Here is a 24,007-nt window from a genome sequence, read left to right as displayed (position 1 = left end):
CTAAAAGGCATCTGACGTCGTATTAATGGCTTATCGCGGAAAGCCTAGATATGTAAAGCAGAATCCATCTGCTTAATCTGTGGATACGACACAACTGGACGCATTGCATCGAGGGGGAGCAAGATAAGTATACAACTATCTGACTCTACTTCTTTTCTGATTTTCTCGAAGTCGCCCCGCCGCAGTTGAGCTCCCTAATGTACCAGATATACTTGATTGGCTACGACACACATTTCTCCCGCTTCCTTAGATCCTCCTCTGAAAGGTTGCAGGCGATTATAGTGACAACCCTTTTGCATAGACTACGAACATGACCTACAAAACAAAGAAGGAATCTACACTCGATCTGTGCCGCACAATTCCTGAGATAGATTTCCACATTAGGGGACTCGCATCAAGATGAGAGGTCCAAGCACCACTTCTAAGGTACTCTTACTGTGGTAGGTTGGCTTGGATCAATGCGCATAGGTGCAAGGCCGTCCTTTTGCTCTCAATATTCCCATTTATTATAACCTGTTTAACCAGGACCTTCGTACCGCAATGTTCCCGGCCGTTGCATGAATCGTGGCACACTGTATGCCTATGAACAGCAAGTCAATACACTCGAACAATGAATTCATTATGCTCGCTGATAGCGCTGAATCTACCCAGTTGGGAAGGTTGAGCGAGTGATAAATCCATAATGATGCGGCAGCAGTTCAATAACTTATGATGTGCTCCAAATCTGTGCATCTCCTGGGTCCCGAGCCTTATTGCCGGAAATGAGGGGTTATCGCCCCAATACAGTAGCCCGCATGGGTGTGACAGGGAACCGCCGACAATGATTTGCCAAAAGATAATGATAATATCCCTCCAGTGAGATAATTCTGTTTCACATACAAAACTGCCCACTCGGTCGTGGCTCGATTTGTCTGGTGCGCGGGAATGGAAATTCCGCCCGTTGCGAGACGTAGTAGCCGTAAGAAGCAAATAAACCTCAATCAGTCCATGCTCTAGCATGTGTAAATGCTAGTAACATTGCGCTCTGTACTATCATTCTGGCTTACCTATCTGCTGATAATGACGTGGCGATTATCACTGATGTCTGTGCGGACAGTTGTAGTGTGAGTTGCAGGCGGTTAACAGGGGTTTGATGTACCGTTTGGATGAATTGGACGGCCCAGGGGAATTCCGGGCTTCGGGATTTGCGAGTCAGTTGTTTCTGACGGGCAGCAACAAAGGATGATGGGCTTCGCTTGATTGGATGCCCTCTAAATGCCAACTGCACGCTCAAACAAACTAGATTATCGATGATGGCCTACATTGGTGGCTTGTTGCAGGTCGGTGGATCGACGCGGAAGTGGCGGCGCATAGATTATTTGTTCGTGCGTGGCATTGCGTTCTGTGGGGTTTTTGGGAGATCTAGTATAATCCCCCGTTGGAACTATTCTCTAGTTTCAAATCTAGGACCACTTATTTTTATGGTATAAATGAATGTCAAATTCCGAGTTTATGCTTCGCCTTCACTATGAAGACATGAATTCCACTACACATTCTCGAGTACAGGAATAGGGAGAAGACCATGCAAAACACCAATGCATTTCAACGGCAATCAATCATTTAGTGCGAACATAGCCAAGAGGATCATACCAGGCCTCATCGTGGAGAACAATAAGGCCACGTCGGCGGCCCGAGCATACTACTTTGATATTGATGATATCGAGATGCATGTATGCCCATCGACACGATACTTCTCGCAGTACCAATGAGTGACGCACGAGCCTCGACTCAGCTGTTCATTGGCAGGTCAATCGAATTGAGACATTATGGGAAGTATGTACAGGTGCTTTGATACCATGGTACAATTATTATGCAGCTTGTGGAAATATATTCTCAGGCAGCTGGTTGGTCGTGCTCGACGACGTGGCCATCATATATCCATAAGGTAAGAGTATGCTACCTTTCAGCTCTGGACAATGGCTAATGTGTGTCTTATGCATAAATCCCGCACCTCCAGTGTCACACTTGCGTCTACTCTTGCATGATAGAAAGCTAGTTGAATCAGCTGAGGTAGGCGGGGTAGCTTCAAAGTAGGGGAGATCCACTCCGTCGTGAGTCCGTTATGGCAATATTGGCGGCGCAAACAGAGCACTGGAGATAGAGGAAAATTATAAATATAGGAGTCTGAGCCGGGACACTGTCTGACGGACAACAGCTTCTTTTATAACCCGCAGATCGAGTGCTAGTTATCACAGAATCGTCAACAATATGGCCGCTCCAAGAAATCCAGGGGAGAATATCACTCCGCATGAGCTCATTAGCTCCTACTTCATCGGGCCCAGGGCTGAGAATATGGAAGATTTTAAAACTAATATCACCGCCATCCTGGCAAAGATTGAGGACACTAGGATCAACTATCAGCGCAACACAAATGTATGTCTGCCAGCACTTCTATAGTGGATGTAATTTCTTTGCGTCTCCCTCTAACTCTCAAGCAGGGACAGGAGGATGTTTTCATTTCCAACGAGACCCGCACAAAGCTCGAGCCAATAAGGAAAAATTTCATGGCTGCAGTCGAGAAGGCTGCTGAAACCTTGGGAAAACAATCGATACCCTTCTGGCATCCTCGGTACCAGGGCCACATGTGTACAGACATGACGATGCCTGGCCTCCTGGGTTACTTTATGACCATGATTTACAACCCAAACAATGTCGCCGTGGAGGGAGGTCCTTTCACTACTGTCGTTGAGCTAAGAGTGGGAAAGCAATTGTGTAAGATGTTTGGTTACAACATAGAAGAGGACAAAAGGGATATGCCTCTCTCCTGGGGTCATATTACATGTGATGGGACTGTAGCCAATCTTGAATCGATCTGGGTTGGTAAGTAAGCTTTCTATCGTTCGGTATGTACATCCAGCTTACTCATTCATCCGCAGCACGTAATCTAAAGTTCTATCCTCTCAGCCTGTATCATGCTATGAGAGAGGGACCTCTTGGGTTTATCGCTGACGATTTCTGGGTCACCACATGTGTTGGAGAAGAGAAACTATTCAAAGATCTCGGCGTCTGGGAATTGCTCAACCTGCGTCCCGAACAAATCTTGGATATGGGAGAAGCTCTCTATCAACAGTTTGGGATTACTTCCAAATATCTTGAAGAGGCTCTGAAGCCATTCAGCATCCAGACAACCGGAAAAGACGTGCTGGAAAGCGAGTTCCGTATCAAGAAGCCGGCCAAGTATTTGCTCGCTCAGACACGGCATTACTCATGGCCGAAAGGCGGTGGTGCGTATAGCTTTCTTTGTTGGGCTTAAATCCTAGTTACTAACTTGGGTAGCAATTGCCGGTATTGGGTCTGCAAACATGCAGGGCGTGGAGCTCGATATGGAAGGCCGCATTTCCCTTGACGCCCTGGAAAAGGAGCTTAATCACTGCCTTGAACAACGGCAAGCTGTGTATGCCGTGGTGGCTGTTATTGGAACAACAGAAGAAGGTGCAGTTGATCAACTGCATGACATCTTGGCTATGCGTCGAAGGTTCCAGGACAGGGGGCTGTCATTCCTAGTGCATGCTGATGCTGCCTGGGGTGGGTACTTTGCAAGCATGATTCCCCGGGAAATAATGAACTTGGCAGGACCTATCCAGCAAAGGGACGGGGAAGAGGCAGTTCAGAAAAATCCCCAACTGCCTTTGAGAGAGGACACGCTGAAAGACTTGATTGCGCTAAAAGAAGCCGATACCATTACGGTTGATCCCCATAAGGCGGGCTACATCCCCTATCCAGCTGGAAGTTTGTGTTATCGGGATGGCCGCATGCGGTTCCTTGTCACTTGGACCAGTCCATATTTGACTCAGGGATCTATGGAGAATATCGGAGTGTATGGTGTAGAAGGCAGCAAGCCCGGTGCGGCTGCCATGGCAGCTTGGATGTCTAACCAGACAATCGGTCTAGATCCTACAGGATATGGCCGTCTTTTGGGCGAGGCAGCCTTTACTAGTGCGCGGGTATGACTCCCTCCCTGTGCATAGTCTGTCAGCTCTCTTCTAACTTCACCAGTTGTCTGCCTGTTATGCTGCCATGCATGCACGGCATCCTCTCCATAACCGAAAATACATCATCGTACCCTTCAACCCGTTGCCAAAGGAGAAGGCAGGCTTCGATTGTTTGTCTGGCGAGGTTGACCTCGAACGCAAGAAGGTCCTCGGTTGTATCATCAACAAAACTGAGACCGACATTATGGAGAGGGGCTGGCATGCTGATTTGCCTTGGCTGCGACAGATCGGATCAGACCTCAACATCAATGCTTTCGCAATTAACTGGTATCGGAGTGACGGCACACTGAATAATGACTTGGAAGAAGCCAACTATCTGATGAGGCGGGTGGCGAATGGACTTTCCATCACCTCTACGAGAGGAGATCCTCAGAGAGTACCGCTGTTCCTAACTTCAACGCAGTTTGAACCAGCTATGTATGGCCAATGCGCCCAAAATTTCATGCGGCGTCTCGGATTGGATGCCTGTGCTCAGGACCTCTGGGTCATGCGAAACGTTGTGATGAGCCCCTTCCCAACCAGTCAAAGGTTTATCCAGTTTTTTATGGATACACTCGAAAGGGAGATTGTCAAGGGAGTGGACTGGTGTCGCACGCGAAACAGTCTCGAAGACAAGAATATAACGTTCCTTCTCCGGGGAACTGACAAAATCTTCCTTGATTTCCAGACGAGCTTCCACGCAGCAACCCAACGCCAGCAAATCATCTTGGAAGCCACGCTGATGCCAAAGAACCCTGATTTGGCGTCCAACGATATTGCAAAGATGAAAGTAAAGAACGATTTCATTGATCTGAAGAGGGAAAACCCAAAGAAGGTCTTTGCATTTGAATCTAGCAGCGCCGTGAATCTAGAAGCGCTGATCAAAGGCATTGAGGAAGGACCGCAAATTATTGGAGGTTCGATTAGTGCCCCTGGTCTTGATCCAAAATCGACTATTGAATGCCGCATGGAGATGAAGCGGGTTGTCATAAGCCGTCCTTTGAATTCGGCCAATCGCGACGACCATTACCCACGACACTTTATGCCATTTTATCTATATGGCTCTCAAAATGAATTTCATATCTCACATATGCTGCTCCAAGCACCAAATGTGGGTTTGTCTGCCTGCGGCGTTACCTTCACCCGAGCCTTACCCCAAAGAGTGCTCGCTCTCGTGGAACATAGAGCTCTGATTCTCACATTGACCGAGTATCGTGAGGAAACAATGCATCCATTCCCAGAGACGAACCGTGCTATTCTCGGGAACAATGATTTCTTCTTCCGCCCTGGACAAAAGTTTCAGGTCAAGATTTACGAGGACCATCATAAGCCCAATACCAAAGGCCCAGGATTAATCGACAACCTCCGTTTTCCAATTGCACGAGAGGAGATGACGATAAACAGTGATGTTCACGTCGATGTAGAGGCTCTGAACAAGGATCCTCTGGAAGAAGAGCAAGTAGGTACTTCGTGGGAGTCTGAGTTGGACCAAATCAGAGAAGTTTTGAATTATGGACACGTTGTGGCAATGAATGCTGCTAATGCTGCTAATGCTGCTAATGCTGCTAATGCTGCTAATGCTGGAGATGCTGCTAATGCTGGAGATGCTGGAGATGCTGGAGATGCTGGAGATGCTGGAGATGCTGGAGATGCTGGAGATGCTGGAGATGCTGGAGATGCTGGAGATGCTGGAGGTGCTGGAGGTGCTGGACCTGGCGAGGATATTATGGAGGTTGATGCTTGATAGTGATTTCGGGGGTAACAAACCCTGTAATAGGAAAACAGGCCCTCCCTACAACCTACGTTAGAAATACATGAAGTTTGATATTCTCCACTAAGACCACAATATAGCTAGGGACAGCTATCAAAAAAAGGGGGGCGGGATATTAGGAAAAGAAGTCGTACATATATCTCTCGGTCGCCTGGCTGACCAGATGCGACATATCGTTTTGTGTCTAGCAGTTAGTGCTTCGACAGAAGATTTTACCAACAATCTTAGAAAGTACATGAACTTATCCCTGCAGTCTGTGACGAGTGAAACAGCGCAAGAAGACCTATAAGTTAAGTTATTCATGTGTCTTTTATACGGGTGAGAGCATGCTTTTTCTCCGCGGAGAAAAAGCATTGACGTGCTTAGTGATGGATTTCTCTATCCAGTGGCGGAGAAACCGTATAATTGGCGAGGTTTCGTTGAATCCTGATCTCTTCTCCAATTCCTTCGCTCCTCATTGCAGTCCCACTAGCGCTGCCATTCTACCGTTGTACCACTACCCTGAGGAAAATGCACGTAGCTAACGAGTTGAGATCAGAAATCCGTCAGCTAAACTACCCCGGAAGCCTTTCTAGACTAGATTGTTTGAATCTCTCAATGACTGCGCATATAGGTACCAGATTGGTATGGGAGGTGGATATCTTACAGAATTACATCATTGGTCACACTATAAACTACTAAAAAGTCACTCTTCCATTATTATTCAACGGGACGCCCCGGTTTTACTTGTCCTTGTCTCTCGCTCCCTATCTCTTTCTCTTTTCTTTTCTTTTCTTTTCTTTGACCTTCCCCTTTGAAACAAATACATCAGGATGTACCATACATACTAATATTCTTTCATTCATTCTGATCCTACAAGGCTACGCTGAATGCCATCTACTAACTCGTGCATATTCATATGCTTCCTCGGAATAGTACTTCCATTTCTCACCACTTGGACATGGATGATCAGACACCTTCCGTGCAGTGAAAGTTACCCCAGAGCCAATACAGGGAAACACAACCTCTGCAGTGAAGGCTGCGAATTTTTCATCCCTAAACTTGATAGTGCCGTACTTTGGTTTGAAAAAGATCTGACCTTCGCTAGTTTCACGGTATCTGAGCTTTAACCGGTATGTGTAGGATTCGCTCGTCTTCTCTGCTTTCGCTTTCTTCGACGGCCTGCTATGTTTCTGGGCGATTGTCTTTCTCTTAGTTCCTTTTCCAATTTTTTCGTGATCGTCGCAAATCTCCTCTTCGTCGGTCTCAGTCATATGCTCCTCAAATATGATCATAACGCCTATCACTACACCAAAATTGAATGTAGCGTGAAACTTCCCCTTTCGTTGTGTGCTTATAATTTCAAGTACCATGTCCCCCGCTAGACTTGACCATCCATCCTCGATCTCCTGACAGTCAACGATATAACTTCCGACCGGCGATTTATTCCTTGCCGTAGCGCCCTTCCTCCGTCCGAGAGCCGCAAGGTAGTCGGCATGCATTTTCGTGCGTTCGTTTTCTCTCCTCTGTTCCCGAGCCTGAATCTCATTCCTTTCCTTATTCGCATGCTCCTTTGCTGCTTCCCGAACAGCAGACTTATCCCATCCCAAGAATATTGTCTGTGTCTCCGGCCCCACACCAGTATCATGATGCAAGCCCGCCACCTGATCAGCAGCTTCACGCAAGCGCCCTGGACGATACTCGCTATATCGAGGAAAGGAAACCCCGACGACAGTGCTTGTCCTCGTCTGGTATGGATCTGGTTCCCCAGCTCTTATGAAGAACTTCTTTATCACCCACTCGGGGTTGGAAGACAGCACCTCTAGATTACTTGAAGCAATCCATTCCTGATGTAATTGCTCCTCCAGGGCCAGGATGTGTACGGGTACTTTGTCGCACTTTCCTTCTTGGAGGACTTTCTTCATCAGCTGCGTTCCGTTGCCTGATAGTTGGTCTTCCTCGAAAGGCACCCCATGGTGTTGTAGTTGGCTGCGGACAAAATCGGTGCGGTCTCGCAGGATCTTTTGACCTTCGCGGCTGAGCTTGGGTAGAAACATCCTTCGGAGAGAGGAACTATCTACACGTTCATTGCACCCGCGTGTAGTGCGGAACCGGCCGAATGAAGAGGTGAAACCAGCGCGGGTGGCGGCGATTTCATAGGACATGGCGGGCTGTGTGAGCCGATTTGGTGGGTTTTGCGGGTATCTGGAGGTGTTTTCAATGGGTTTATTAGATATAATTAGTTTGAAAGGCGCGAGTTTTTAAAAAGAGAGCGAGAAAGTGGACGGAGGTTGCTTCCGCCACATACAGCGTAGCCCGGAGGGGAGGCGGGGATGATGATGCAGTCTGAAGTAATGCGACCATCAGCTACCATTGATATAGACAGAATCATGTCACGCAATAAATTATCAGCGCATACATCTCTATCCACGAAGGTCTTCAGTCAGGAATCAATGTCTCGACGCAAGTAGCACGTACAGACACCAAGTGCAGATAAGCTGCGCACTCATCATTGCACCCTGGATACTGCCTTAAAAAGGACGAATGACTGGTACAATTATATGACCGTAAGGGTTTATTACGCTAGTATTTAAATATATATATATATATATATATATTCGCTTTGATTGAATCGATATGTCGAGAGGTTGTGTGTGGTCAGATTCTATCAGCTGGTATCGAGTGCGGTCTGGCCCAATTGTGGACGTCGAGGTCATATATTCTCTGGTCGGTAGGTGAAAGTTCGGGCCAGCTGACGAAGTACTCGATGTGATACGTTGTAAGGGTACAATGGCACCGTCAAGCATTCGAAATAGAGCCTGCGCCTTGAGGCCCCCCTCGGCTACACACAAACAGCTTTAGTTCTGTTTGTCTGCCCGACGATCGAAACCCTTCTAGCCCATGCGTTTTAACATTATTCAGTGCAAAGTGTCGCATGACTCAGGATAACTCTGCTTTGTTCATTCTATGACAAGTTTCATTGTCTTTTCAAAGGATTGGAAAAAAGAGACAGAATCATTCCTAGAGGGGTAATTGCTACTTAGCGACTGCTAGCATTCTATTCTAGGTCTCGCGGCTTGCGTGAAATGAACGGGTGCTTAACGCTGAAAACAAACATACCAAATTAATCAAAAAATCGCCAGATATCTGGACTTGCAGCAGGGACCAATCCCAAAGTTCATTGCAATGAAAGTCGCCTCCCGCGACAGAGCAAGGCTATAGGCACTCTATAACGTGTGAAGTGACAGCCAGACCTTACGCAGCCTCGGCAACCGGGGTCCCCATGCGTCCCTCCTCAGCCAGTTTCTCCTTGTTCATGGTGTCGGGGCGGGCATCGTTGGGCTCAGAGGAGCGTTTCTCTACAATGGTGGTCTCGTCCGAATTCCTCGTGCGGGCAGCCTCTTCTAAAAGGTGTCAGCATGTATTCGTCACGAGAATGACACATCACGTTAAAGCGACACGACTTACCGGGTTGAGGCTCCTTGGGCGGGGGGCAGTAAAAGCCGACAGCGAGGCAGATAATCATAAGGAAAATTTCCTCGAGGACGCCCATGCATAGATTGACCGTGGGGTTGGGCTCGAACAGGTTGAACTTCTCGATATTCGTGTAATCACCCAAGCAACCGTAGATGGTGCGCACAATAAGTAGTGGCGCACAGGCGTATACTGAGTACAGGATGATCCTCTCGTTGCGAGGCATCTCGTTGCGGTAGATGGTCAGGTACCCCATAATGGCCAGTAGGAGACCCAAGCATCCGACGAACATGCCCAGTGCGGCTTGGAGCATGGCGGGGATGGTGTAGGTGTCGAGGGCCTTGATAGCGCCGGCAATACCAAGGGCCAGTCCGACCAAGCTGACGATGCTGACAAATATGAAGATCCATTTGGAGAGCTTGTTGATCGAGGCATTTCTGAACAAGACATGCCAACGTCAGTCTCAAGTCACGCATTGGTGGATATCAGGTTGTGACTTACACTCTTTGCAGCAAACCCACGGCAGCCAGGGTTAGCGGCGCGATGCCCAACAAGTCGCATGTGATTTTTGTGGTGATCACATCGATCGAGTCGTCAGTGATGCTGATGAGCTGACATACAGCGCCGGCAATTCGGAGACAGGCGAGGATAATGAGAAATCTCCAGCATGAGGCTACAGCCTTCATACCTTGCTGATAACACAAAAGAAGGGCGAGGAAGAGGCAGGGCACGAAGGCGATGAGCTGCAACACCGCGATACCATCTTCATAGCGAAACGTCATCTTGAATTGAGGTGGGCCGGAGCGGCGAATACGGCGGGCAGATGGCTATTTTGCGGGGCGATTGTAATCTAGATTGTGAGGTTTAGGGCAGGTATTGAAGGCCCGGGAAAACTGGTATGATCTGATGAAATGTATTGGAAGGATAGGATATAACGATGCGAAGATAATAAATAACTGAAGCCAACGTCCCGGGGTAAAATAAGAGAGCGGTCTCCCGTGGTGGCGCAGGTATATGATGAAAAGATTGCAATGTGTTCGGGCTGTGCACTCGAATATAGACGATGGGTGAGGCATTCTATGACAATTTGAGGGTTTCGGGCATCTCCATGTGGAACAACTTAACATCGAGCATACCGTATTAGGAATAGGTTCAAGATGTGGCGGCCGTGGATAGCTGCCGGCTAGTCTATTTCCTATTGGGTTTAGTCCCATGAGATCTCCTTTGGTGGGTCATCTTGTGCCGCTAACCCTGTTCCGTCACTCTTTCCTTCCTTTTACCGGAACTTCGAGCTGTCCATTTTGGGTAACATTTCCCCATCCCCCATAACTCTTGTCCGGTAATCCTCCACTTTCATACGTCCAAAGCACTCTCTTACCTCGCACTCGATGCTAATTTGAGTATACTGACTACGTCGTTTGCAGAGCCACACGATCTACGTAGCTAGCCCACCCTTAAGGCTTGTTCGTCATGGCTGAAGCATTGCCCCTAAAGGTTGCGGTCACCTGATCTCACGAGCTGCCCACTAGCCCTCATTAGTGAGATTAAGCCTACTAGAAACACGTGCAATTACCGTCTCCTTCCTTTGAACAAACAAGCCTAATATCTTACTGGGGGCCACTTCTAGAAACCTGCGTTATCCACCCTACTTTGTCGTTTTCCAGCGGGACTAGCACTCTTCATGATCGTTACTACATCCAGACAATGTCAGTCCGGAGGATCATGAACTAGAATTGGGTATCTTCGTGTAGCGATCCTCCAGGAACACTGCTGACACCATGATTGCATTTCCTCTATATATAAAGGACAACAAGGCAGGATGGCTGCTTTGTGGGGATGAACATGTTTTGAATACCCATTATCTCGGCGTTTCCTCACTTTGACCTTCTCATTCTTTACACGTCTAGCCGGCTTTTGTCTTATTTCACTCCTTTCACCACCCCAACAACATAAGAGATCAGTTTATCACAATGACCGAGACAGAGCAACGTCAGCTCGCATATTGGAAGGAGCAGCTTGAGGGAAGCCAGCCCGCGGAGCTCCTCTGCGACAAGCCCCGGTCGGCCATCTCCTCTGGCAAGGCGCAGGTCCACCACTTCACCCTCAATGACCAGCTTTACCGGGAGCTCCAGACCTTTTGCCAGACACACCAGTTCACCCCCTTTGTGGTGCTCCTCGCCGCTTTCAGGGCGACACACTACCGCCTCACCGGAGTCGACGATGCCACCGTTGGCACCCCCATCCTCAGCAACACTAACATCCTATGCATTCGCACCACCGTCGAGCCAGAGGACTCCTTTTATGCGCTCGTTCAACAGGTCCAGCAGACCACCAGCACGGCATCTAGCCACCAGGATGTTGCCTTCCAGAAGATCGTCTCGGAGCTGCGTCCTGGTGCCGCCGACCGGTCTCGTAACCCGCTTGTTCAGACGATATTTGCAGTTCACTTGTCAGAAGATGCCAACAGCCTACAGCTCGACAGTATGAAGGCTGCCACGTCCAAGTATGACATTGAACTCCATCTCGTCCAAAAGGCTCAGCGTTTGAGCGGTCACATCATCTTCTCGGATGATCTGTTTGAAGCTTCGTCCATCCGCCTCGTCGAGTCTGTCTTCACTGAGGTCCTCGGCCGTGGCGTCAAGACACCCGAGGCCCTCGTCTCAACAATGCCTCTTACCCAGGGCCTCTCCGCACTAGCCGATATGGGCCTCACAGATGTTGCGCGCACCGATTACCCGCGCGAGTCCAGCGTCGTCGAACTTTTCCGGAGACAGGTCTCTCTCAGCCCTAACGCCGTTGCCGTCAAGAATGCATACTCGTCTTCTCAACTCACGTACGCGGAACTGGACCGGCAATCGGACCGGCTCGCCCACTGGCTGGTCCAGCGTGGGCTCGCCCCAGAGACTATGGTCGCAGTGCTGGCACCGCGGTCGTGCGAGACAATTATGGCTTTGTTGGCCATTCTCAAGGCTAATCTGGCCTATTTACCTCTCGACGTCAACGTTCCCGTTGGCCGCCTCGAGAGCATCCTCTCTGCGGTCGATGGAGACAAGCTCGTCCTTCTCGGTGCCGGCGTCGCGCCTCCCGCTCTGCAGCTCAAGGACGTGAGCTTCTGCCACATTGCCCAGGCCCTAGACGAGCAAGGCCAGCACTTTTCTGGCGCTCTGCCGACTCCCACGGCTTCTAGCCTCGCATACGTCATGTTCACGTCCGGGTCAACGGGCAAGCCCAAGGGTGTCCAAGTGGAGCACCGCGGCATCGTGCGCCTGGTGCGCGAGACCAATGTGGCCTCCAAGACGCAGTCAAGTGGCAACATTGCGCACGTTGCCAACCTGGCCTTTGACGCCGCGACGTGGGAGATCTACGCCGCGCTGCTCAATGGCGGTACGATCGTCTGCATCGACTACATGACGGTCATCGACCCGGTGACCCTGGGACAGGTGCTGCAGCGGGAGGCCGTGCGGTCCTGCATGCTCACGCCTGCCCTCCTCAAGCAGTGCCTCGCCAATGCCCCATATGCTCTTTCCGGTCTGGAACTACTCTTCGCTGCCGGAGACCGTCTCGATCCTCGCGATGCTGCCCAAGCCAAGAGCATTATCAAGGGTGACCTCGTTAACGCTTACGGTCCCACCGAGAACACCACCTTCAGCACTATCTACAAAGTCCCGGCCAACGAGAAGTGTGTCAATGGCATGCCCATCGGCGTGGCCATCAGCAACTCGGGCGCTTTCATCATGGATCCCGAGCAGCGCCTCGTTCCTCCTGGAGTCATGGGTGAGCTCATCGTCACTGGTGACGGTCTTGCCCGTGGATATACCGATTCGAGGCTCAACAAGAACCGCTTCGTGCAGGTGATTATCAACGGTGAGTCTGTCCGGGCCTACCGCACCGGTGACCGAGTGCGCCACCGTCCTTCGGACGGCATGATCGAATTTTTTGGCCGTATGGACTTCCAGGTCAAGATCCGTGGTCACCGCGTTGAGCTGCCCGAGATCGAGCATGCTCTCCTGCGTAACGAGTCTGTAAGCGATGCTGTGACTCTGGTGCATCAACCCGAGGGCGAGCCGGCGGATCTTATTAGCTTTGTCACTGTCCAAGGTAATATCGCGGATGCCGCCGCTCAGGAGGACTCCCAGAACCAGAAGGACGCCGGCGACAACAGCCGACTTGAGAACCAGGTCGAGACTTGGAAGGATCTCTTCGAGACTGGCACCTATGCGGACATCAACAGAATTGACACCACCAAGGTCGGTAGAGACTTCATGGGTTGGACGTCCATGTACGACGGCAAGCTCATCGACACCGCCGAGATGAACGAGTGGCTGGATGACACCATACACCACATGTACCGTAATGGCGGATACCCACGCAATGTCCTAGAGATCGGAACCGGAACGGGTATGATCTTGTTTAATCTCATCAACAACCTGAACAGCTATGTCGGGCTTGACCCGTCTGCGTCTGCCGCTGCTTTCGTCAACAAGATGGCCCAAGCAAGGCCGTCCCTGGCTGGCAAGGTCGACGTGCGCGTCGGCACAGCCATCGACGTCGACTCCCTGGGCGAGCTTAACCATCCAGACATGGTGGTGATTAACTCGGTGGCCCAGTACTTCCCCACGCAAGAGTACATCTCCTCCGTAGTGGACAAGTTGCTGGCTATTGATGGCGTGGAGCGCATCTACTTTGGCGACATGCGCTCCTGGGCCATCTACCGCGAGTTCTGCACGACTAGGGCTCTGCATCAATTAGGCTCCTCTGCCACCAAGGAAGCAGTGCGACACGAGCTGACGAAGGCGGAGGCAGAGGAGGAAGAGTTGCTCGCCGACCCGGCCTTTTTCACCAACTTAACGAGCCGCCTCCCGGAGATTGTCGAGCACGTCGAGATCCTCCCCAAGCGCATGAAGGCCACCAACGAGCTGAGCTGCTACCGTTTCGCGGCCGTCATCCACAAGCGCCAGGACGGTAAGCCCAAGGCTATTCGGGATATCAGCGAGGGCTCCTGGGTCGATTTCAAGGCCAAGCAGCTGGATCGTGCTGGCTTGTTAGCCCTCCTGCAGGCGTCCTCGACCGCCTCTACGGTTGCCGTGAGCAACGTGCCCTACAGCAAGACCATTCTCGAACGCCACATCGTCGACTCGCTTGATGACAAGACTGAGGGGGGAGCCAACTGGCTCACCTCACAGCGTGAGGCTGCCAACCGTTGTCCAGCCCTGTCAGCTTTAGATCTGGCTGAGCTGGCTGAACAGGCTGGCTTCAAAGTCGAGCTGAGCTGGGCGCGCCAGCGTTCCCTTCGCGGCGGTCTTGACGCCGTCTTCCACCGCGTCGAGGGTCTGCGCCCCTTGTTCCGCTTCCCAACTGAGCACGAGGGCCGGTCCAAAGATTCTCTGACCAACAGCCCCCTGCGCCGTCAGGAGGCTGATGTGGTTGAGACTCTGCTCAAGAAGGCGCTACAGGCCTCACTGCCCAAGTACATGATCCCTGCACGTATCGCCGTGCTGGATAAGATGCCCATCAACGCCAACGGCAAGGTGGACCGTAAGGAGCTGGCTAGACTGGCGAGCGTGTTTGGCAAGGCGACCAAGACCTCTCGCCAGATCGTTGAGCCACACACAGATCTGGAGCGTGTCGTGTGCGAAGAGCTTTCCAGTGTGCTGAATGTCGATGCCGTCGGCATTACCGACAACTTCTTCGACCTTGGCGGCCACTCGCTCATGGCCCCGCGTGTTGCCGCACGCATCAATCAACGCCTGAATGTAAATATCCTCTTGCGTGATGTATTCGCTCACCCTGTGGTTGCTGATCTAGCCAAGAAAATTGGCGAGTTGGTGGGCGATTCGTCCCAGGGTGAGCTGGACCAGGACTCCGACGAGGACGAGGACATTGAGATCGAAGACGAAGAGGAGCTGCTTACCATGTCACTCGCCACCAAGCTGCGACACTTCAATTCTGTTGCCCGTCCGCAGTGCGTCAAGGCGCTAGGCATTGCCAGCGAGGACATCGAGGAGGTTCTGCCCGCCACCGGTGTCCAGACCCGGATGCTCGTCTTCGTTGAGGAGGCCGAGGAGATGAACATCACTAAGCCCTGCATTGAGCACTTTGTTTACCATGTACCCAACGAGCTCGACCCCGCCCGCCTTGAGCAGGCCATCGTCGATGTCACCAAGCGCCATGACGCCTTCCGCACCGTCTGGGTCCAGGTCGACCACCCCCTGAGCCCCTACGCCCAGTGCATCCTCAACACCGCGCACCCCCGTGCCCAGTTGCCCATGGTCCGGAGCGTCGTGCACGAGTACGACACCAGCCCGGATAGCCTCTGGGAGCAGACCATCGGAAACGCGCAGCGCAGCGCCGAGGAGTATATCCGTCTGGACCGCCCCGGTGCCGTTGTTCACGTCGTGCACTCGGCCGACAACAAGCACCACGTCCTCATCTTCTCCCTTTTCCACCTCATCTACGACGGTATGAGCTTCGACTTCCTGCGCCGCTCGTTCGCCCAGGCGTACGAGGGCGTTCCTCCCAGCAACCTGCCTGCGGTCGGCATGCGCCTCCCTGTCGAGAAGCACTACAGCACCGACTGGCTCGCTACCAGCATGTACTGGATGCAACGTCTCGCCGGTGTGGCCCCCTTCAAGGCTGGCCAGAGAGTGCTCAAGGGTGTCGTTCCTGGACAATTCACCTCGCTCCGCACCACCCAGGACACCGCCTGCGAGATCCTCGAGTCCTCCATCAGCCTGAACGAGCTCTTCTCCCTTTGCAAGATTGCCAAGTTCCCCTCGCCCATGGCCATTGTTCAGGGTGCCTGGGCCATGACCCTGGCGCAGAGTCTCGTCAAGGCCAATAGCGCCGGCCAGGAGCCGTCCGCCGCCAACCTCGACGTGCAATTCGGCAGCGTCTTCCACGGTCGCCACAGCCCCGAGGCCCTCCGCTGCGTGGCCCTGATGCTAGACGTTCTCCCCACCCGCATCGTCTTCTCAGACGCGTATAAGAGCGAGGCAAACGGCGGGCCAACGAAGCGCACGCACCGCCAGATCTGCCAGGAGCTGTTCACCCAATACGTCGACTCCCTGGAGTACTCGGAGATGCCCTGCCCCACCATCGACTTTGCCAAGCTGACGCGTCGCTTCGACAACACTATCATCCTGCAGGCCTACCCCAAGGAAGAGGTCGATCTCGATGCCAGCGGCCTCCCCAAGACTAACATGAAGACTTTGCCCGGCTTCACCCGCGAGGAAAACCTGCAAGCTCCCTGGAAGGAGACCAACCACGGCTACCCGATCTTGATGGAGCTCTGGCCCGGACGTGACAACGAGGACGAGAAGTTCCGTCTGCGCTGCACGTACAACAACCGCTGGCCGGGATACGAGTTCATGACTCAGGAGTGGGCTCAGGGCTTGCTGGTGACTCTGAATCACTCGCTTGAACAGATACTGCATAACCCTGATGGAGTGTTTGACCCTGTGAGACTTGTCGAGGAGAGACAGCAGTAGATGTTTATAATGAGTGGTGGACTGCGATGATGCTATTCTTTAGATAGATAGCTTGTATATAATTTGGAGGTTTGGCATCGCTGTTTTTAGGTTTTGGGACTGATTGTTTTGTCTTTTTCTATTCCCCTTTTCGGTGATGATACTTCTTGTTCTTGTTTTCTCTTCGTCTTGTCGTTTTTTTATCTTAATCTTCGGCTATTGCCTTAGTTTATTTCTAGTCCAATTAGATATTCGCTGTTTAATTTAATCTTTGAGGAGTTCAAAAGTGCTGTTGTGGTCCTTGCAACTCCTTTTCACTGCAGTATGCATTAGTGTTGTTGGCAATCGCAGTATCATTGACATTAGTCTCAGAGTTAAGTAGAATATCATATTGACTTCACAGTTCCTAAGGTATTCGATTTTATACGAATATGCCAAGAGATTCAGAATAAGCAAAACTACGACCTGCGAGAATTGACATTTACGAACACCTGAAAATCTCTTGCAGATAAGGTAATTTCGTTGACTTCTCATTAGTGGCAATATATATAACAGTATATATATACTTCCGTAACCCAATATGTCCAGTATATGCTCTATATCCAGTGTATCGCTGTATTAAATATCTACATTAGAATCAAGCTTCCCAACACTCTCAACACAACGGTGGACGGAGGTTGCTTGATTGAACAAAATTGGCGAAATCATCTGCCTGCGCAAGACCTGCTTCGCAGCTGATTCGGCGCAACTGGGTGGCCGTCCACGCACGGGTCTCGTGGCCGAGGTTGTGCATGCAGCCGACGGTGAGGAGAACCCAGCAGGCAAAGTAGCCGCCGACGGCCAAGCCGGGGATGTTCTTGGAGTGTTCGTGCGGTTGCTGCTTCTGCTGCTGATGTAGCTGCAGTTCCTGTGATGGGGAGGTGGCGTAGCCCATGAGCTGGGGCACGGAGGCGAGCATCTCGTCGCGCATGCGGACGATGGTCTGAGTGGCCTGGTGTAGGCGCTCGGCGTAGTTGTTGGTGAAGAACCAGTTGCTGTCGGTGTTGGCGCCTTTGAGTAGGAGGTGGCTGATAGCGTGGTTGGCGAGGATGCGACAGATGCGCATGCTGTTCCAGACGTCGGCGATGCAGACATCGTGATAGATGTGGGTGACGCCGCCGCGCTGGATGCGATTCGGATCGTAGTTGTTGCTGGAGTTGGGTTGGGTGGTGAACTGCCAGTCGGAAGGGCACTTGGAGAAGGTGCTCTCGAGGCGGTAGTCAATCTCGAGCGCCTGGGAGAGGTAGCGCTCAAGGTGCTCAATGGAGATGTTGGTACCCTTGAAAGGACCGGAGGACATGGAGGAGGTAGAAGCGGGGGAAGAACCGGAGGTAGTAGAGGGGGAGTTGGAGGAATCGGGAGGGACGGAGGTGGCGCCGGCAGTGGTGGCAAGGAATGAGTAGCCGCCCGGGGAAATTTGCTGGTAGAGGTCCAGAAGCTCGACCATGCCGCTGCAGGCGACCCAGTAGGGATCCGAGACGCTAAGAGCGTTGGTGGCCTCGATGCGCAGCATGCGTAGGCTTGAGGGCATGGGGGAGCCGGAGCGCAGGCAGTTGGTGAGGAGCTGGGAGAACACATCCTTGAAGATCTGCAGACCGGTCGGGGTGGAGAATTGGGACCGGCCGCGCAGGTTGAGGAGCGATGTGGCACCCTCAATGTGGTGCTTCCAGCCCTCGATAGAAGCCCTGCTGAACTCGTAGAGAGCGAGGACGAGGACCGAGACGATGGTGCTGTCGCGACGGGCGGCCTGGGGGTCGGCGAGGGCGAGATTCACGCGCTCCATGGTGCGGGTGTACATCATCATGGACCGAGTCAACAGGTCGGCCTGGCTCGTGGTGCGAGCGAGCCCACTGAGGCCGAGAGCCAGAATGGCACCCTCGAGCATGTCGCCGCCGCCGTCATCTTGCGCCAGCATGGCCGGGGCGTAGTCGAAGAAGCCGGAGGAAGGACCAGACTGCCGAACGACGTAGTGAGAAAGGAAGAAATCGAGACCGATAATGACGAGAGGTAAGGAAAAGGGACGTGGTATAGTCTCAGGTTGATTGCTGGTGAAGTTGTTGTTGTTCTGATCTAGCCGTTGGCGGTCGCCGTGGTTGGTGCCGTCATCAGGGAGTAACTGATCCAGAGCCAGATCGTCGCCGCCCACACTAGAAGCGCCGACATGCGAACGTGGGCCAGATATGGAGGCAGGAATAGACATAGCGGAGCCAGGACGGTCGCACGATAATACCGGCATGGAGCTGGGTGAGGCATCCTGTGGGAGGGAGAAGAGCGCAGTCTCATCCGGGTTGAAAGGGTCGGGGAAGCTCATCAACTCGGGCATGAAGCTGCCGCCGACGAACATGCCGACTCCGACATCGACGTCGCTCATGTCCAGCATGGCCTCGTCGACAACATCGGAGGGGCGGTTCGCCTGAATCGTGTAGTCTGGTGCGGAGGTGTTTTGTTGTTGTTGTTGTAGTTGTAGTTGTGGTGGTGTTTGTTGTTGTTTTTGTTGCTGCTGCTTCTGTGCTCGTGGTGGGGTTGGTGTGCGCTCAACTGAAAGACGGCTGGATGGGGTGGCCGTCGAAGTCCTTTTGGAAACTTTTGAGCGAGCGCGGTTGATGACTTGTGTGCTCTCATCGCGAAAGATGAGACTGGAGGGATCTCTGTATCCAGGGCATTTCTGACCTGTGCGCCAACATTGGCCGCATTCTGGGACTGCTTTGTCGCACTTTTCGGGGGGAGGGTGAATGTGAGCCAAAATGTCTTTGGAAAGGGACACAAACAGGAATGGCTTACTCTTCTCTTCTTGGCACGACAATTGTTGCAACTTGTTGAAGGGCGACCGCAGTAGACCATGATGGACGAGTCTACCAAGTAGTGGTAGTGGTGAAGGTGGTGATGATGATGAAGAATGTCGATGGATAGGCGGGGGAAATTGTGACAGGCATCAGATCCAACGCACTGACTTAGTAACGATGGATAAGAGAGAGAGAAAGAGAGAGAGAAGAGGGAGGGGACAGTGTCCCGTTCCGCGTGGAGACACAAGCCAAGTCAGCCAAGGCTGGTTGAGGTGGAGGTCACGATCGGGCAACGCTACGCTAAAAAAAGCTTGGAAAGAGAAAAGCAACAAGAAGGAGAAGACAATCACACATATTTGAAGTGGGCGAAGAATGTTGTGCCTAAATACACGCAAACTCCCCCCCTTCCCAATTGCTTAGCGCCCGGCGGCTAAGCCGGATGGGGCTGCAGCGATCGCTGATCTGCCATCCCATCCATGTCATAATACTGTAAACCTTTCATATAGTAATGAGTAACCTTGGAGATAGGGATGCCTCTATTTGGAAGTATTAAATCACCAGTCTGCATGGATTTTAGATACTATATCCCTTCACACTTCAATACTGGAATGTTGCTAGGGTTTTAGTCCCGCCCTAAATGTGATGACCCTAATTAAGAGAAGGTGGGTTTACATAGCTAATCATTAGAATAAAGTAACTAATGGAACTATTGAAGAGCGTAAGTACAGCCACGGTATAGTATAGTCATAGTAAAATACACTAACATTTGCGACTTGGTCAACTGCTCAGTTTAGGCCATTCTTTCCATGTATATCTAGATATAGGAAGTTTGTCAATACTGTATTCCCTATATCAGTGCTTTACTATATCTACATGACTCTTGTCTCCTTCATTGACCACGTGTGCGAGGATCCGCTCCTGGGGCGCTTCAGGGGTGAATCCCCCGGAATTCGTACCGTTAGGCGATCCATTCAACGACTAGACTCAGACTGCACAATCCTTATAAGCTAACTGATGAATACGAGGCCGGATTTTCACAGTAGGTGGATATGCCCAGCTACTAGCCCGGTGCTTATAAACTAGCCCCCAACTTGGATCCGCGGGATGGTTGCATGTTTCACCACAGAAACTAGATTAAATCTCGAATTCTCAGCCACACTTTCGATCCAGGAATCACACGCGGGCCAGGTAGGCTTAGAAATTCGTCAAGGATTCAGCCTTGTGTGTTACAGGCAGTGGATCGTCCGGATACTGGCCGGTTGGCTAACGGGTGAAAGGCAAGGATTCAAGCCAACAGCTCAAATTGCGCCTCCTTTAGAAGTTTCCAGGTCGAATACGAGGTTACATCCCCACAATTAAGGCCGTCTTGAAGTATGCCGAATGAAGAAGACAGTGTTGGCCCCGAGTGCATATTGGGAAATTTTCCTGGAAGAGAAGCTATTCAAAGTCATTCGAGAGAGAATCTCCTGTAATTGGAGATGGTGATTGTACTGTCGGGCAATGATTGTTCCCGGCGTGACATCACTTGAGTGTTAGCAACACGCTTCGGCAGGGATTGTTATCAGTGTTAAGTGATATCCAATTGACTTGGTATCACATCACGAAGGGCATATCCACAGCAAAATAAGCACTAAGTGAGCCACGTGACTAATCATGAATCAAGCGGGTGATGAGAGTTACGGTCACACTCGGTCGAGCGGCCCATCCGATAACACCATACAAAGAGGCGCCCACCCGCTAGTCTACTATATGGCCTCCACATACTACTCCAGACTCCGTATTGTCAAACAGACTCCACGGCTAAGCCTGAAAGAGGCGGCCCAGGCCGCCCTTGCTAGGCGATATCCAGAAATCCCAGTACACGCGAACTCCGAAAAATGAGATTTTTGGCCCCTTACCTAGCGCCCTTGGCCCCCATGCTCGCTACCGTCAACCCTATGTGAGGATCTGCCCACCTCGTATTCAGAAGCTTTTAAGGAAGACGCTTTCTGGGCGGCTGGCTTAGCATTCTTGTCTTTTTTCCCGCTAGCCGAACAGTCAGTATCCGGAGGATTCACGGCCTGAAACACACCAGGGCTGGACCCTGACACTACACCTCTGAGGATCCGGTCGATCTCAACATTCTCGTAAGCTTCTAGTCTAAAGGATGCGGCATTCTGAGCCAACAGCTTAGAATACTTGTCGTTTACCCGCTAGCCGAGCGGTCAATGTCCGAAGCGGAATTCTCACAACATTTTTCCCAACACCTTCGCCAATTGACTCGAAATGTATCACATTAGTTAGACAATGTAGGTTATAGAATAACTGTTAATATAAAACACCTGTATTTCACTTGTATTTTCACATAACCTAAGTTTTCTTATTATTTTAATAAAGTCAGCCCCTGATTGGTAATATCTTTATACATTTCTAGCTTGATAGAGAACGTGGATGATTGGTTATAATAGCTCTAAGAAGGTACACTTTATATTGCATTACATGCCAAGATCGGCCGTTCAACCGTATGCGCCACGCGATCGTGATTTATATTGAAAGTGGAGTCAAAATGCTCCTGCATTTTCTGAATCAGGCATAACTGTATTCTCCTATTTAGTATTAGTATCTATACTAACAGCTGACATGCTGAAGAATACCCAGTGAGATCATAGAGAGATGTGACTTGCCCAAACTTGAATATGGATATTATGAGAATGTCAGCATCACATAACTTGTCCTATTCATAGACCATACATAGAAAGTTCAATTAACGCCTGTCTTGCTTCTATCTCATTATCTTCATGGGTAAGGCGGGGGACGTAGATAACGTCCGCTTGTTGATTCCTTTGGTATTGTACGGTGTAGTTTATATAATGTTCGCTCTTTTCTCTTTGTCTCTAAGCACAGACCACCACAGTGTTTCTTTATATTTGACTATTAAGGCATTTAAGTGGTCTACTGGGTTTATGACCCTCATCGAGAAATATGGACTAAAGCAATATCGTACCGACCTCCCACAGTATTCCATTTGTAGCCAGTCCGTCAGTCGTACAATCCGCCATCTATCTCCGACTAAGCGCCAAGCGCCCTATTGTATTTAGCCTAGATGGTGAAGGGATCCGAGGCGTCATACGATTGGAACTTCTACTGGCATTCGAGAAAAGCCTAGGGCTTTTAGTGATCGGACCGCTTATGCTATCTGGCTTGCTAACCTTTTTGATCACGGACACTTTCAGCGATGTATGTGATTCGCTTACAATGGATCGCGTCTGCGGTCAGATTCTTGGCCAGTATAGCACCAGCAATCTGGGATATGTTCTAGAAGAAGTAGTGAATCCTTAGCTGTCGCTCCACATCTCCACAACGAGCAACGTGGTCTGTCGGGTTTTATTATCACTAGTTGAATGTTGAATGACGGATGGCAAGGCATGTGTACATATCCGGGCAAACTATGGAGGTACCAGCCATGGAGACGAAACTTCGCCGTATGAGTTCTTTCTGTCGAGGTAAAAATTAGAGAATTCGTATTTATGGTACCGCGGGTGTTTTAACCAATATTTTCCTCACGTCTGTAGAATTTCCTCAGAGTGCTGACGAATCCTTTCTACAGAACTTAGTGTGGCCTTGCAGCACCATTGTAAGTATCGAAATCGACACTAGTGCTCCAATTACAGTAAACAGCGGACAGAGCTGTCTAGGCTCTAGTATACAAACAAAATAAAACATCTGCCCTGAGCGCCAGTGGCGCAGCTCAAAGCTTCGCGGAAACGAAAGTTACTGCGTCTTGAGCAACTGCTTTGAGCCTTTGAACAATGGCGCAAGGGCGAGATTCTGTGCGCCCCTGTTGACTTAAAGAGACACGCTTATTTCTGGGAATGCTGTTGTCAATATTCTATATAAGTGAGGTGGGTCAGTCTAAGAATCTTTATGCTGGGCAATCAGATGAGACCGGCAGCAATGGAATAGTGGGGTTGTTCTTGAAGAGTTTGTTGTGAAGGCTTAATGGCCGCGGCATTGATTGTATCGCTCGAATTTATTACCTTTCTCTGCAAGAACTGGACATAATCCCATTTTGACTAGTCAAGTTGTTAATGGGGGTCAATTGCTCGTTGTTGTTTAGTAGGTACTGGTAGACTGGTAGATAGGTATATTGCAAAAGCGAGGAGAGAGAAGGCGCAAACCCACGTTATAATTCATCGAATTCAAAATGATTGTTTTGAGATTAGTGAACAAAGATTTGACAATTCCAAATATTATCGTAGACGTATTGATGTGGCCTGTAATCCTTTCAGATGCAGTAGTAGCATAGAAAAGGTGATGATAACGACGTAGAAAATAAATATTTCTATGTCGAACAGCATATGAAGCAACCACCCAAAACCGTAGGTTATTAGTACTAAGTTATGCTGAAATGACTAATCACTGTCAGGCTTATCCACAGTTTATGCATCTCGGAATATCCGCCAGAGCCGCATGGGCGGTGAAGAACTGGAAAACCTAACCCAAAGC

General features: G+C 50.6%; 5 protein-coding genes across 5 annotated transcripts; 2 read left to right on the top strand and 3 right to left on the bottom strand.

Annotated features, from left to right (window-relative positions):
* Positions 1 to 2,247: 2,247 nt before the first annotated feature.
* BO88DRAFT_419603 (pyridoxal phosphate-dependent decarboxylase family protein) lies at positions 2,248 to 5,754 on the top strand (the record flags this gene model as incomplete). Its single annotated transcript, XM_025708401.1, has 5 exons — positions 2,248 to 2,412; positions 2,478 to 2,859; positions 2,916 to 3,263; positions 3,316 to 3,983; positions 4,036 to 5,754. The coding sequence occupies 5 exons, from the start codon at positions 2,248 to 2,250 to the stop codon at positions 5,752 to 5,754; spliced, it is 3,282 nt and encodes a 1,093-aa protein (XP_025558199.1).
* Positions 5,755 to 6,641: 887 nt separating this feature from the next.
* On the bottom strand, positions 6,642 to 7,925 carry BO88DRAFT_474705 (uncharacterized protein; the record flags this gene model as incomplete). The annotated part of the gene is made up of 1 exon (XM_025711841.1): positions 6,642 to 7,925. The coding sequence occupies one exon, from the start codon at positions 7,923 to 7,925 to the stop codon at positions 6,642 to 6,644; it is 1,284 nt and encodes a 427-aa protein (XP_025558198.1).
* A 1,090-nt stretch (positions 7,926 to 9,015) lies between these two features.
* On the bottom strand, positions 9,016 to 10,016 carry BO88DRAFT_474703 (uncharacterized protein; the record flags this gene model as incomplete). The annotated part of the gene is made up of 3 exons (XM_025711840.1): positions 9,016 to 9,164; positions 9,229 to 9,671; positions 9,736 to 10,016. 3 exons carry the CDS (start codon positions 10,014 to 10,016, stop codon positions 9,016 to 9,018), a joined length of 873 nt encoding a protein of 290 aa, XP_025558197.1.
* A 1,188-nt stretch (positions 10,017 to 11,204) lies between these two features.
* BO88DRAFT_438839 (aureobasidin A1 biosynthesis complex) lies at positions 11,205 to 16,721 on the top strand (the record flags this gene model as incomplete). The annotated part of the gene is made up of 1 exon (XM_025709688.1): positions 11,205 to 16,721. One exon carries the CDS (start codon positions 11,205 to 11,207, stop codon positions 16,719 to 16,721), a length of 5,517 nt encoding a protein of 1,838 aa, XP_025558196.1.
* A 634-nt stretch (positions 16,722 to 17,355) lies between these two features.
* Positions 17,356 to 19,580, bottom strand: BO88DRAFT_438838 (Zn(II)2Cys6 transcription factor; the record flags this gene model as incomplete). The annotated part of the gene is made up of 2 exons (XM_025709687.1): positions 17,356 to 19,452; positions 19,521 to 19,580. 2 exons carry the CDS (start codon positions 19,578 to 19,580, stop codon positions 17,356 to 17,358), a joined length of 2,157 nt encoding a protein of 718 aa, XP_025558195.1.
* Positions 19,581 to 24,007: the final 4,427 nt, after the last annotated feature.

Source organism: Aspergillus vadensis (genome assembly GCF_003184925.1).
Source record: "Aspergillus vadensis CBS 113365 unplaced genomic scaffold BO88scaffold_31, whole genome shotgun sequence".
NCBI classification, from domain to species: Eukaryota; Fungi; Ascomycota; class Eurotiomycetes; order Eurotiales; family Aspergillaceae; genus Aspergillus; species Aspergillus vadensis.
This window is presented reverse-complemented; position numbering and strand designations above follow the sequence as displayed.